The 13,018-nt window shown below is 40.4% G+C and overlaps 2 protein-coding genes across 2 annotated transcripts; both read right to left on the bottom strand.

Annotated features, from left to right (window-relative positions):
- Positions 1 to 205: 205 nt before the first annotated feature.
- Positions 206 to 2,053, bottom strand: LOC115194335 (uncharacterized). Its single transcript, XM_029753962.1, has 6 exons — positions 2,004 to 2,053; positions 1,488 to 1,853; positions 1,041 to 1,385; positions 818 to 949; positions 636 to 685; positions 206 to 513 (listed from the first exon to the last, which is right to left on the bottom strand). Exons 1-6 carry the CDS (start codon positions 2,047 to 2,049, stop codon positions 382 to 384), a joined length of 1,071 nt encoding a protein of 356 aa, XP_029609822.1. The 5' UTR covers positions 2,050 to 2,053; the 3' UTR covers positions 206 to 381.
- A 3,412-nt stretch (positions 2,054 to 5,465) lies between these two features.
- On the bottom strand, positions 5,466 to 7,481 carry LOC115194337 (uncharacterized). The gene is made up of 6 exons (XM_029753965.1): positions 7,370 to 7,481; positions 6,853 to 7,218; positions 6,341 to 6,691; positions 6,041 to 6,174; positions 5,924 to 5,959; positions 5,466 to 5,821 (listed from the first exon to the last, which is right to left on the bottom strand). The coding sequence occupies exons 1-6, from the start codon at positions 7,425 to 7,427 to the stop codon at positions 5,702 to 5,704; spliced, it is 1,065 nt and encodes a 354-aa protein (XP_029609825.1). The 5' UTR covers positions 7,428 to 7,481; the 3' UTR covers positions 5,466 to 5,701.
- Positions 7,482 to 13,018: the final 5,537 nt, after the last annotated feature.

Here is a 13,018-nt window from a genome sequence, read left to right as displayed (position 1 = left end):
AATCCATTTAGGGCCGTCAGAATACCACAGAGATGTGATGCAGGATACAGCTTTAAAAGAGAGTTTGAGACAACTGAAAGTGTTAGTCAGTAGAATGTACCCTATGCATGCTATTATGCAAGTTATGTAATCAGGATGCAAAGGCCCTGCAAACTGACCAGTTTAACTTGAAGAATATGAGTGAAAATCAAACAATACATCAAAATTACAGTGAATTCATGTTTTATTTGATCTAAAATGCACAACAGTATAACAACATTAATGTAAAAAGGAGTTTAACAGAATACATTGCAACACAATTATAATGATAAAAACACAGTCTTTATCAGAAAAAGCTATGCAAGTCTTAAAGAAGATCAATCTATGTTTTTTGTCCATGTTTTAGCACCTCACCCCAGAGTAAACAGTGTCACTCTCTATAGCGCTCCTCTGTCTCTGGGTCTTTGGCTTCTTGTGGATGACATTCAGAGCAGCGTAATGGACCGACGGGAGTGTGTCATCGTCTTCTTGATCCTAAGAGGAATAGCAAAATACATTCCAAAGACATCATGAAATGACCTGATAATTTGATAGAAGGATCTGTTTACAGTTCATCAAAGTCATACTCAGAATGGTTCACTATAAGGTCTGAATACCTGGTTATGAGAACTGGGGACCACCGGACCACTTGGCTGAGGATGTGTTCCTTTTAGACAAACATGAAGGAATCATCATCATCATCATCATACAATGAATTAACTCAGTTTCATGACTAAAACATGCAATGCATACTGCACCAACAGTTTAAGCATATATTGTTGTTAATGATAATGCTTACCGCTGCACAGCAGAGAGGTTTTCTTGGTCATCTTATACAAAACACAAGCAAGGACAATGATGAGGATGACACAAAGAGCCAACGCTACACCCAGACAGTACACCAAGAGGACATGGTCCTCCTTACAACCATCTGTGGAAATACAGACAGGAAAATCAGGACATTTTGTTCAAGCAGGGATAAAATATTAGAACATTTTAGAAATGTCAGAAATATCACTAACAGTCCAGCTTGGTCCCTTTTCCAAATAGTATCTCCCCACATGAGGCTACAGCACAGTAGTAAGTCCCAGCATCAGAGAGGCTGAGGTTCCTCTTGGGGAGGTTGTAGACACAGCTCTGTGTAGGAGACACAGCCTCAGGGCTCTTCTCACACTGATCACTCCTGTCTCCATGGGTGTAAATGATTCCTGGATGGGATTCTCCTGAGCCATGTCTGAACCAATAGACACTGTATTCTCCTGCACAGGTCTCAGTGTGTATTGTACAGTTCAGAGTCACAGAGTCTCCTGGCTGAACTGACTCAGACACAGGTTGCTGGAGAACAGACATGCTGTTGGACCCTGAATCTGAAGAGAGTGAGTAAGATCATGGTGTGTACATTCTATTTTCCGGCTAGATTCATTAATTTAGCATTATATGAACACACATTAGGTACTGACTTAAGTTACCTTTGACAATTAAAACAGTTCCTTCTCCAAATTTGAGTTCGCCCACTTCCATAGTACCACAGTAGTATGTAGCTGAGTCCCTTGACTCTGTCTTGGAGATGGTCAGGTTAAAGCTGTCATCACTTCTCTCCACACTCAAGCGTTTAGTCTCATTAAAGTACTTGTTAAAATTGTTGAAATAAAAACTATTTTTAGTGCGATAATATGATGATGCCATGAGAAGAGGCTTCTGTCCAACAGTTTGCTTGAACCAAGAGACTCTGACCAACAAATTAGATTGACAAAAGCAAGTGAGAGATACACTTTGTCCCTGTTGTGTAACTATCAAAGGGTCTGGTTGGATTGCATTGTTGTTAAGTGCACAACCTGTGAAGCAAACAGACTAAATAAATCAGACAAAGGTATAGTACAGAATTATACATTATTATTATTATTCAGACTACATAGTCATTCAAATGGATGAAAAAAGACTTTGATTTAAAAAAGTAAAAGGATCCACATTTATTTCTTACTTACCCAAATTGGCGTAAAACAAAAAGATTGTCCAATATATAATCATCATGTCCTTTCTGAACTGTATAGTGTGTGGGTCTGACAACGGGGCAGCTTTTATATGATGACACTCATTGGTTAATCATTAGGAAGTAGGAGGAAACTCTGAACTAAGTGGTATTATTGGCTGTCTGAACAGGCATAAAGCATGTGATAAAAACTACAATCTAACATGTGTCCTGTAACATTCCATAGTTACGGCAGCCCTTCAAATGATGTAAAGTCAGAGTTACTGGTTTGTATTTTTTCCTCGTTTGGGTCGGTGGCTGAGACTACTGGTACATATGTCCTCTTTGAAATACACAGGGGGTTTACATTGTTTTTCTCTCTACATGTCTGTAGAAGGCAGTTTAAGCTTTCAGGAGGAAGTGAACTCTGGTGAGGTTGGCACTATTTTGACAAAATAAAGATGTGATCCTTTGATACCCATCATCAAATTAGTTGTAGAATACCACATCACTCAGGTACTTCAAAGATTTAGTGATATACTGAAGCACCATGCCAGTGGTGAGTTTGTACCATACCATGTAGTTTATGTTCTCACTTGTCATGTGGCGTTCAATAGTCACATTACCTCCCAGCTCTGCTTTCTGGGAAGAAGTGGGATGAACAATAACTGGTGTTTGAGATGCACCTGTAAAAAACAACTATATTTACTGCATTTTAAACATTTACCAAACACCTACAATAAGCACTTTAAATGTATAGTAAACATGTATAACATTAGTCAATTGAGCTAGATGTTACTGACGTGCTTTCCAGATCAAAAGAAAGGCGAGGAGTTGATTTATCTTGCTTGCTCTTTCATGGGATGAGATTGACCTGTGTAAAATGCACTCTCTCTACAGAAAAGAATGGAAACTTGCGTTTGCGTTCATGGTTCATTTAGGGCTCCCGAGTGGCACGGTGGTCTAAGGCACTGCATCTCAGTGCAAGATTTTTCACTATAGTACCTGGTTGGAATCTAGGCAGTATCACATCTGACCGTTATTGAGAGTCCCATAGGGCGGCGCATTGTAAATAAGAATTTGTTGTTAACTGACTGGCCTAGTTAAATGGACAGTTCTGACTTAGAATATGTGGACAACTACAAATACCTAGGTGTCTGGTTAGACTGTAAACTCTCCTTCCAGACTCACATCAAACATCTCCAATCCAAAGTGAAATCTAGAATTGGCTTCCTATTTCGCAACAAAGCATCCTTCACTCATGCTGCCTAAACATACCCTCATAAAACTGCCCATCCTACTGTACCTCGACTTCGGCGATGTCATTTACAAAATAGCCTCCAATACCCTACTCAATAAATTGGATGCAGTCTATCACAGTGCCATTCATTTTGTCACCAAAGCCCCATATACTACCTACCACTGCGACCTGTACGCTCTCGTTGGCTGGCCCTCGCTTCATACTCGTCGCCAAACCCACTGGCTCCAGGTCATCTACAAGACCCTGCTAGGTAAAGTCACCCCTTATCTCAGCTCGCTGGTCACCATAGCAGCACCCACCTGTAGCACGCGCTCCAGCAGGTATATCTCTCTGGTCACCCCCAAAGCCAATTCCTCCTTTGGCTGCCTCTCCTTCCAGTTCTCTGCTGCCAAGGACTGGAACGAGCTACAAAAATCTCTGAAACTGGAAACACTTATCTCCTTCACCAGCTTTAAACACCAGCTGTCAGAGCAGCTCACAGATTACTGCACCTGTACATAGCCCATCTATAATTTATCCCAAACAACTACCTCTTCCCCTACTGTATTTATTTATTTTGCTCCTTTGCACCCCATTATTTCTATTTCTACTTTGCACTTTCTTCCACTGCAAATCTACCATTCCAGTGTTTTACTTGCTATATTGTATTTACTTTGCCACCATTACCTTTTTTGCCTTTACCTCCCTTATCTCATCTCATTTGCTCACATTGTATATAGACTTATTTTTGTACTGTATTATTGACTGTATGTTTGTTTTACTCCATGTGTAACTGTGTTGTTGTATGTGTCGAACTGCTTTGTTTTATCTTGGACAGGTCACAATTATAAATGAGAACTTGTTCTCAACTTGCCTACCTGGTTAAATAAAGGTGAAATAAAAAAAATAAAGGGTAAATAAAAATAAAATCTAAGGTACTGTCTGTTTTTGATGGTCAGATTTCATCGGCTGAACACTCGATAGGCCGCCTAGTAGGCCACGAATGGAACAAACACCATACTTTCATGTTGTTGTACAGCTTGATTCTGTGTGGCACAACTTTATCACATAGCAAGTTTGAATATGTGGATGTTCAGTTTTATTTTTTAAACAATGGGACTACTGTGGATTTATCCTTTATTAGGCCTACCTACACCTCATACTGTCTACAATACTATGTACTGCAGCTGGCCAACAGAGGGCTTGTCCACCCAAAGTAAGAGACACAACAGCAAGAGGCAATGGATCCCTTTACTTAATGTTTTTCTTCCATTGTGGTCCATGGGAGTCATACAGTAGTTGGGACCTGGTTGTCCACATGTTATAACACTGTCATCCTCTAGGGCCTCTATGACTTCCACACAGTCACTTTATAACACAGAGAAACAGAAAACATGACAATAGTCTTTGCTCAACCAACAATACCTCATATACTATTTATTCTCTAATGTATTGACAGATAAAATATCTCTCCCATTATATAATTAGGAGGCTCTTTCTTCTTGGTCCAGATGATGATGATACTTTACATCACACTTCAAACCATGCTTTGTGTTTAACTACAGACTTCTGATGTCTAGGTCATAATACCTAATAAATTGTTAATTTCGTTTTTTCATAGATTTCTGTAGAATATGTATAGATCATTTGCTGCCTCATTAAAATGGTGTTCTATTGTTGATAAAAAGGACAACATGTAGAGCAAAAGAGTATGTCATACAACTGACTGAGATATCCTGCTGAAACCAATTAAAGAGAGAGAGAGAGAGAGAGAGAGAGACAGAGGGTCCTGTGTAGAAGCCAACAGGCCTTACCAAAGTGTAGATAGCTACAGCCTCGAGTTTTGTTCATAGCAGACCGCAGAATACCTGTAAATACATTGCAGTGTATGTGAGGGGGGTGTGTGGCATGCAATCAGTAGGCCTATGTCTTCAAGAGAAAACAACGAAGTAAACCTCCTACACCACAACTGCATTGTATTTTCTGTAACATGATGGATGGGACTACCTGACTTCACATAAATGAAGACATTGACCTTTACATTGTAAGCACTGTGTTCAGAGACCATTGATGCACTCAGGGGTATGAACAGTACTTTGGCCCTGAGTGGAAAAGTATAGTGCAGTGTGTTGCTGCAGGTCAGTCTTCCTGTGTTAAAGCTCTATGAAAGGTTAGTTTCCAGTAGTGGAAAGTCACTGTAACACCCTACACTATGACCACAGAGGAGTGTGAACAGAATTCATTCTGAGTTCAATTTATTCATATTAATTTGGTTTAACAGTTGATAATGCTTTATTTTTCTTTACACATGCAATCAGATGTAAAATGAGTTGGACAGAGAAGCAATACATTCAATTATTTGTACTTTATATTACACTTGAAATAGTTTATCACATTTTCTTGAAGCATTCATATAGAGCAAGTTTTTAAAGAGGTATCTTGCATACAATGACAACTGTTTCCTTCATCCAGTTCTACTGTCTGATCCCAGAGTACACCGTCTCTTCCTCCATGGTGTTTCTCTGTCTTCTAGACCTGTTCTTGTTGTTGCTCAGATTCAGAGCCACATAATGGAGACTGTCTCCATCTTGGGCCTGTGAGAAACAGAACAACATTTTGAACATTAAATGTCATCGTTTTTTTGCGAGCTGACTGAGGTCCTATTTTCATTACAACACAGAATGATTCCTGCTTACCCCTGCGTCTGACTGGGAAACTGTAGGACCTCTTGTCTGAGAGACAAAAGACTATAAATCCTGCCACGTCTTCCACTTTTGCTACATTTAGAGATGGTGATATCAAAGAATAGTAACTTTTAATAATTTACCTCTGCACTTTCTCTTGTACATCTTGTACATGATGCAAGCAAGGACAATGATCAGGATGAACAAAAGAGCCAATGCTACACCCAGGCAGTACACCAAGAGAAGAGGGTCTGCTCTATGGCCTGTGATGATTATAACAGTGATAAGAGGGTACTAAGTATAGATCATATATTTCTGTAGATTGTCTAATCTGAAAGTCTGTCTTTTTTAAGAGACTTTGGAATGAGACCTCACCTGCAAATTATTAAAGAACTTTGATTAAACCAGCATTTTTGCTATTTAACTTACCCTCAATGTCCAGCTTGGTCCCTTTCCCAAACAGTATCTGCCCACATGAGGCCACAGCACAGTAATAAGTCCCAGCATCAGAGAGGCTGAGGTTCCTCTTGGGGAGGTTGTAGACACAGCTCTGTGTAGGAGACCCAGCCTCAGGGCTATTCTCACACTGATCATTCCTGTCTCCATGGGTGTAAATGATTCCTGGATGGGATTCTCCTGAGCCATGTCTGAACCAATAGACACTGTGTTCTCCTGCACAGGTCTCAGTGTGTATTGTACAGTTCAGAGTCACAGAGTCTCCTGGCTGGACCGTCTCGGACACAGATTGCTGGAGCACAGTCATGTTTCTGGACCCTGAAGCTGACAAAAAGGTAAATTAACCCATATAATTTCTAGAATATCACGATAACAAGTGTTCTAACTGATCATTTGATAAATTAAAATCTCATCTGATTAAGAGAATACCTCATATTTACACCGTATGTCTCTAATTTCAGAATTAAAAAAGTGTTTCTCTTTACCTTTTACAATGAGAATGGCTCCTTCTCCAAACTCCATCTTATTGCTGTAAGAGCTCCCACAGTAGTAAGTGCCTGAATCTGACAGCTGCATGTCTGAGATCCTTAGGTGATTCTTTTCTTGGCCATTTTCCACTGAGAAGCGAGGGTTATCCTTAAACTCATGGTAGAATGTTGCATTCCTGTCATACTTATTGACAGTTGAGAAGAGCTGAAGTTTATCTCCCAAGGTTTGCTTGTACCAAGAGAACAATACTGCCATGTCACTTTCATGAAAGCAGTGCAAAACCAGTGTGTCTCCAACGTTGGCTGACATGAGACCACTCTCTTGACGTATGGATGAAGACTCAGTTCCAGCTAGCACATGAACTAGAGAACATGAAAACATATTAACTATGCTATAAGTTACACCAAATACAACTCTGGATTGTCAAAGTGTCTGTAGAACAATAATTTAAAACCTTGTGTCTCCAAATCAAGTGTGGACATCACATAAGAGAAATATTAAAGATTGACTTACCCATCTCTACGAGATGTGGAAATATCAGACACAGTGTGATCATCTTTAAAGTTGTCATCCTCTTCACAACTTGTCTTGAGTGGAAAAACTCTACCCGTGTACAACACTTCAACAATCGAGTTACAGGTGATTGGTCGAACTGGACGCGTCATTTTTGTTGAAGCCTCATTCAGGCGCACCCATGTCCTTCTCATGTGTATAGTACAGCTCTGTCTCACAGATCATCCTGGCTGGACTGAATCATAATAGTTGTTTTATAGGTAGATTCTGATCATTATAGATTTATTACAAATGAAGTACTTATTATTGAAGTTTGTAATCCGTTATTCTTTATCACTGCAGCTACTGTAGCATAAGAGATTCATAGTTGTGACCTATTTGGAACATGCATGCTATGCTATGACACTGCAATCCACTAAGGCTTCTATCACCATACAGCCACTCCACCTCGCCAAAACCATCTATGGAGAAAACACAGCAAACACAATATGGTAGTCTTCTTTTAGTGATCTCTCATTCAGGATTTACACTCAGTACAATAGATGGATAGAATGCCCTCCTATGATATTGTTATTGAGTAGGTCCATGGTTCTAGTGTCCTAACATCACACTTAAAATCAGGGTTTGTGTTTGACTAAGAACTACTGATCACTAAGTCAAATTACCTAATAAATATCTAATTGTGTATTTTCACAGATTTCAGTCAACTATGAATAGATCAAGCTGCCTCATCAAGAGTTGGTTTACTGTTGGTTATTAAAATGGTTAACTTGAAGAGCAAGTGGAGTATAGACTAAGTTTAGTATGAGAGAGGTAACAGCTCTGAGACAGCCAGCTGAAAACCACAGAAAGAGAGAAACAGAGAGAGAGAGAGGGAAATAGGGGGAGAGGGATAAAGGGAGAGGGAGAGGGAGATAGAAGGAGAGAGAGGGAGAACAAGAGGGGAAGAGAGAGGGAGAAAGAGAGAGGGTGAGAGTGGGAGAAAATCTGAAAGACAGATAGAGCAAGGGAGAGAAAGAGAGAGAGAGCGAGAAAAGGGTCCTGTGTGCAATAGGCCAGCAGGCCCTAACAAAGCGTAGATACAGACCACAGAGTAAATGTAAATAGGTTGCTATGTACTGTGAGGGGGTGTTAGTGGCATGACAAGTGAAACAACTGTTAAACCCTAGAACTTAAAATGGAAATGATGCCGTTTAAACTACTTTGCAGTAATGAAACAAACAGATATCGGTCCAAAATATCAAATTTGCACTTCATGCCTGACAGCCATCTTTATAACAGGTTTTAAAAATATCTTCTATTTGACTTAAAATTACATTACTTGGAGTAAGGCATTGTTGTCAGAATTAAATGGTTGCAGTCAATGCATCATTAATAAAATTCACCAATAAATCGCTAAGTAGTCTAATAAATATTGCCAGGTTGTAAATCACAGCTAGTAATGTTACATTGTTTACTGCCTCCAGTCATTTAGGGGATGAACTGTTCCAGTTTCACAGTATTTTGGACAAAAATGGACGAAAAGGGCAATGATTGGGAATCTCAACACAATCAATCTAGCTATGCAGTAACGTTACGTAGCTAAGGCTATAGCTTATCTATTTATGTAGACCAAACTTATAGCTAGCCAACATAAAATGACACAGAGCCTTGTACTGTTGGTAACTAGCTGCTGGAAAGATGCTATGCTAGAACCTGGACAAGTGATGGAGTGGCAGATTTGTTCCCCCATAACGTTTTATTTTTATTTTTCAGCTTCGGTGGCTACAACTATTGAGATGATCTACCAATAAATGTGCCTAACTCAGCTAGCTACTCATTTACTTAAACTTAAACGACTGTTTGCATATCTCTTTGTCAATCAATGTATTTGCAATCGATCAAATGATTAAGAGCGTCTGCTAAATGACGTAAATGTAAGCAAGCAAGCTATAAATCCCATTCACTTGTTAAAACGTTGGTTATAATGGTACAAGGGGCAGGCTGCAGTAGGCTGAGCAGGCTACTATTCTCCATCATATTCACAGTGCAGTTTTGGCTGTCAACTACACGTTGAAAAAGTTTGAGAGGGTTTACCTACTGTTCCCTTTGCTAGATCTTAGTTCATCTGGCTCAGGCTAACATCGTTGTTGTTGTTATGCATAGGCGACTGAGGGAGAGATAGCCTACCTGTTGGTTGTTTGATCAGTAGGACTGTACTGCTATTGCTTTCTGCTTTCTGAACAACGATCTTAACAAAGTCGTGCTGTTCTGCTGCCTGTCAACACAGTCCAGTGCAGTGCCACGTCAAAGAGAATGGCATTGTCACGAACGTTGTAATGAACGGACCAAGGTGCAGCGTGGAATGGTTTCATCATCTTTATTCGCGTGAAACGCACAGAAAACAATAAAGAGCAAACCGAAACGTGTCCCCAATGTAGTGCTCGCAGGCAACTATACATAGACAAGATCCCACAACAAACAGGTGGGAAAAGGCTGCCTAAATATGATCCCCAATCAGAGACAACGATAGACAGCTGTCTCTGATTGGGAACCATACCAGGCCAACATAGAAATACAAAAACTAGAGTACCCACCCTAGTCACACCCTGACCTAACCAAAATAGAGAATAAAAAGGCTCTGTGAGGTCAGGGCGTGACAGGCATGGCTTATTTGCCCCTATGGCATGACCTATTTGCATAAAAGGCCTACTCTAGCTAATTGTTTATGGCGCACCGGTCTCTGTAGAGTCCGGTCCTGGACAAGATTGACAATTGCTCAAACCAGTGGAGGCTGCTGAGGGGAGAACGGCTCATAATAATGGCCAGAATGGAGCAAATAGAATCGCATCAAACACTTGGAAACCATGTGTTTGATGTATTTAATACTATTCCACTGATTCCGCTCCAGTCATTACCATGAGCCCCAATTAAGGTACCACCAACTTTCTGTGGCCCAAACGTACGGCTGCTTTCCCATTCAAATTAATATAGAAATGTCTATGAATGTATGAAAACATGAACATTAGCATATCTATGTGCTCGCTTGTCAGGGGCGTTCTAGGACTAGAAATTGGCCTTGGCATTTCTAACACAGCAACCAATTTTTTACCTTGAGGCCCCCACCATGCCCATTTTTATAATTGAGGCCCCCACACTGGCCCATTTTTTCCCTTGAGGCTGCCATTATTAACCAGTGTGATATTTTTGTGTGAAAACCCCAAGTTAGACAGGCCCACTGTGCTTAAAATGAACCAGCCCATCGGGCATTTGCCCAAAATGCTAGATGGCCAGTCCACCCTTGTCGCTTATTACAAAACGAAGAAAAAAAACGTGTAGTAGTATAATAGTAGTATAATACATATACTACATGACCAAAAGCATGTGCACACCTGCTCGTCAAACATCTCATAAAATATGGAGTTGGTTCCCCCTTTTCTGCTTTAACAGCCTCCTCTTTTCTGGGAAGGCTTTCCACTAGATGTAGGAACATTGCTGCGGGGACTTGCTTCCATTCATCCACAAGAGCATTAGTGAGGTCGGGGCCTGACTTTAGGCGATTAGGCCTGTCTTTCAGTCGGTGTTCCAATTCATCCCAAAGGTTTTCGATGGGGTTGAGGTCAGGGCTCTGTGCGGGCCAGTCAAGTTATTTCACACCGATCTCAACAAACCATTTCTGTATGGACCTCTCTTTGTGCACGAGGGCATTGCCATGCTGAAACAGGAAAGGGCCTTCCCCAAACTGTTGCCACAAAGTTTGAAGCACAGTATCGTCTAGAATGTCATTGTACAGTATGCTTTAGCTTTAAGATTTTCCTTCACTGGAACTAAGGGGCCTAGCCCGAACCATGAAAAACAGCCCCAGACCATTATTCCTCCTCCACCAAACTTTACAGTTGGCACTGTGCATTGGGGCAGTTAGCGTTCTCCTGGCATCTGTCAAACCCAGATTTGTCCGTTGGACTGCTAAATGGTGAAGCGTGATTCATCACTCCAGAGAGCACGTTTCCACTGCTCCAGAGTCCAATTGCGGCGAGTTTTACACCAGGTGTGTTTAATGATGATGAGACAAGTCCGGGGTTGATGAGTGAAGGGCGTTTGCCAGCAGCAGGTTAGGCAGCAGCTAGAAGGCCGGCGACGCCGAACGCCTGAGCTGGACAGGAGGAGGAGCCAAAGCGAAGGCTGGTGCGACACAGACAAATAGTTATTGTGCTGAATGCTTTAAGAGGCAGTTTGGAACTCGGTAGTAAGTGTTGCAACTGAAGACGATTTTTACGCACTACGCTTTCAGCACTCGGTGGTCCCATTCTGTGAGCTTGTGTGGCCTATCACTTCGCGGCTGAGCCATTGCTGCTCCTAGACGTTTTCACTTCACAATAACAGCACTTACAGTTGAGCAGGGGAGAAATTTGAGGAACTGACTTGTTGGAAATGTGACATCCTATGAAACTGCCACATTGAAAGTTACTGAGCTCTTTAGAAAGGCCAATCTACTGCCAATGTTTGTCTATGAAGATTGCATGGCTGTGTGCTTGATTTTATACACCTGTCAGCAACGGGTGTGACTGAAATAGCCAAATTCACTTATTTGAAGGGGTGTCTTCATACTTTTCCATATATATTATATTTTATATGTTTTATCGTGCTAAATCTATGTCACTTACTCTTTAAAGAGGCCTGCGTAAGGCCTAAATAAATACATTCACCTTCCTTTGTCTTGATTACTGTTAAATAGTTTATCACAAGCCAGTCCATGTCAAATCATTTACTTTATTCATTAGTAGCTACAGTTACAGTAATACAGATAATACAGTTAAAAAAGCTAGAGTCAATAAAGAACTAATTCATTTTAATGGACATCTTTTGTATTGTTTGTATTGTACTGTATTGTTTTGCTGTCTGACCCCAGATTACACCGTCTCTTCCTCTATCTGTAGATGGTGATATTTAAAGAAGAGCAACTTCTAAGAAAAAGTCACTTCCCTGTGCACTGCAGACATGCTCTCTTGTTAATTTCGTAAATTCTGCAAGCAAGGACGAGTGAGGGAGACAATTAATATGGTGATAGAAGTACGGTACAGTAACTACATATACGCTTGTATATATTATTGTGGTATAGTAACTATATGGAGGATTGCACAACTTCTTATGTGATATAAAGAACTAGTACTGTATACAGATTGACACAGTATATTGTACAATATTTATAAGCAAAAGTAAGATGTATCACTTACCTTTGATGTCCAGCTTGGTCCCGTATTGAACCTGACAAGAAAGTCTACATGTCAGTAAGTCTGTTTCGTATACAGTGATATCTGATTATATGCATAGGTACCTCATGGTCAAGACATAGTATTCAAAAAAGTGCAAAAAGTTGCAGAAGCTACTGATTTTAGCATGATGTTCAATCATCTATAGGTGACTTTGTTGAGCTTCACAATTAATCTGAGATACTTTCAAATGATTTGGACATGATGTGCGAAAAATGCTAATATCGGTCCCATGACTTGAATGGGATTTCTACCACAAATGCTAAAACATTAGCATTTGGAAACAGTGCCAGGGAAACTAAACCAAAGCATGGATTGCTTTCATACCTTGTCCATAGAATGCTTATCGGGTAAGGAAACCAATATGTAACTATCCTGTTTAAGTGGACCAATGCTTACT

Source organism: Salmo trutta, chromosome 5, assembly GCF_901001165.1.
Source record: "Salmo trutta chromosome 5, fSalTru1.1, whole genome shotgun sequence".
NCBI lineage: Eukaryota > Metazoa > Chordata > Actinopteri > Salmoniformes > Salmonidae > Salmo > Salmo trutta.
This window is presented reverse-complemented; position numbering and strand designations above follow the sequence as displayed.

Excerpts from the sequence above, each read along its gene's own strand:
- LOC115194335 (XM_029753962.1), bottom strand. The coding sequence starts at position 2,049 with ATGATGATTATATATTGGACAATCTTTTTGTTTTACGCCAATTTGG. Across the intron at positions 1,386-1,487 it reads AACTGTTTTAATTGTCAAAG|ATTCAGGGTCCAACAGCATG; the intron begins GTAACTTAAGTC and ends CACTCTCTTCAG. Across the intron at positions 686-817 it reads AACCTCTCTGCTGTGCAGCG|GAACACATCCTCAGCCAAGT; the intron begins GTAAGCATTATC and ends TTTGTCTAAAAG.
- LOC115194337 (XM_029753965.1), bottom strand. The coding sequence starts at position 7,427 with ATGACAACTTTAAAGATGATCACACTGTGTCTGATATTTCCACATCTC. Across the intron at positions 7,219-7,369 it reads TCCACATCTCGTAGAGATGG|TTCATGTGCTAGCTGGAACT; the intron begins GTAAGTCAATCT and ends CATGTTCTCTAG. Across the intron at positions 5,960-6,040 it reads GCAGAGGTAAATTATTAAAA|ACAAGAGGTCCTACAGTTTC; the intron begins GTTACTATTCTT and ends TTTGTCTCTCAG.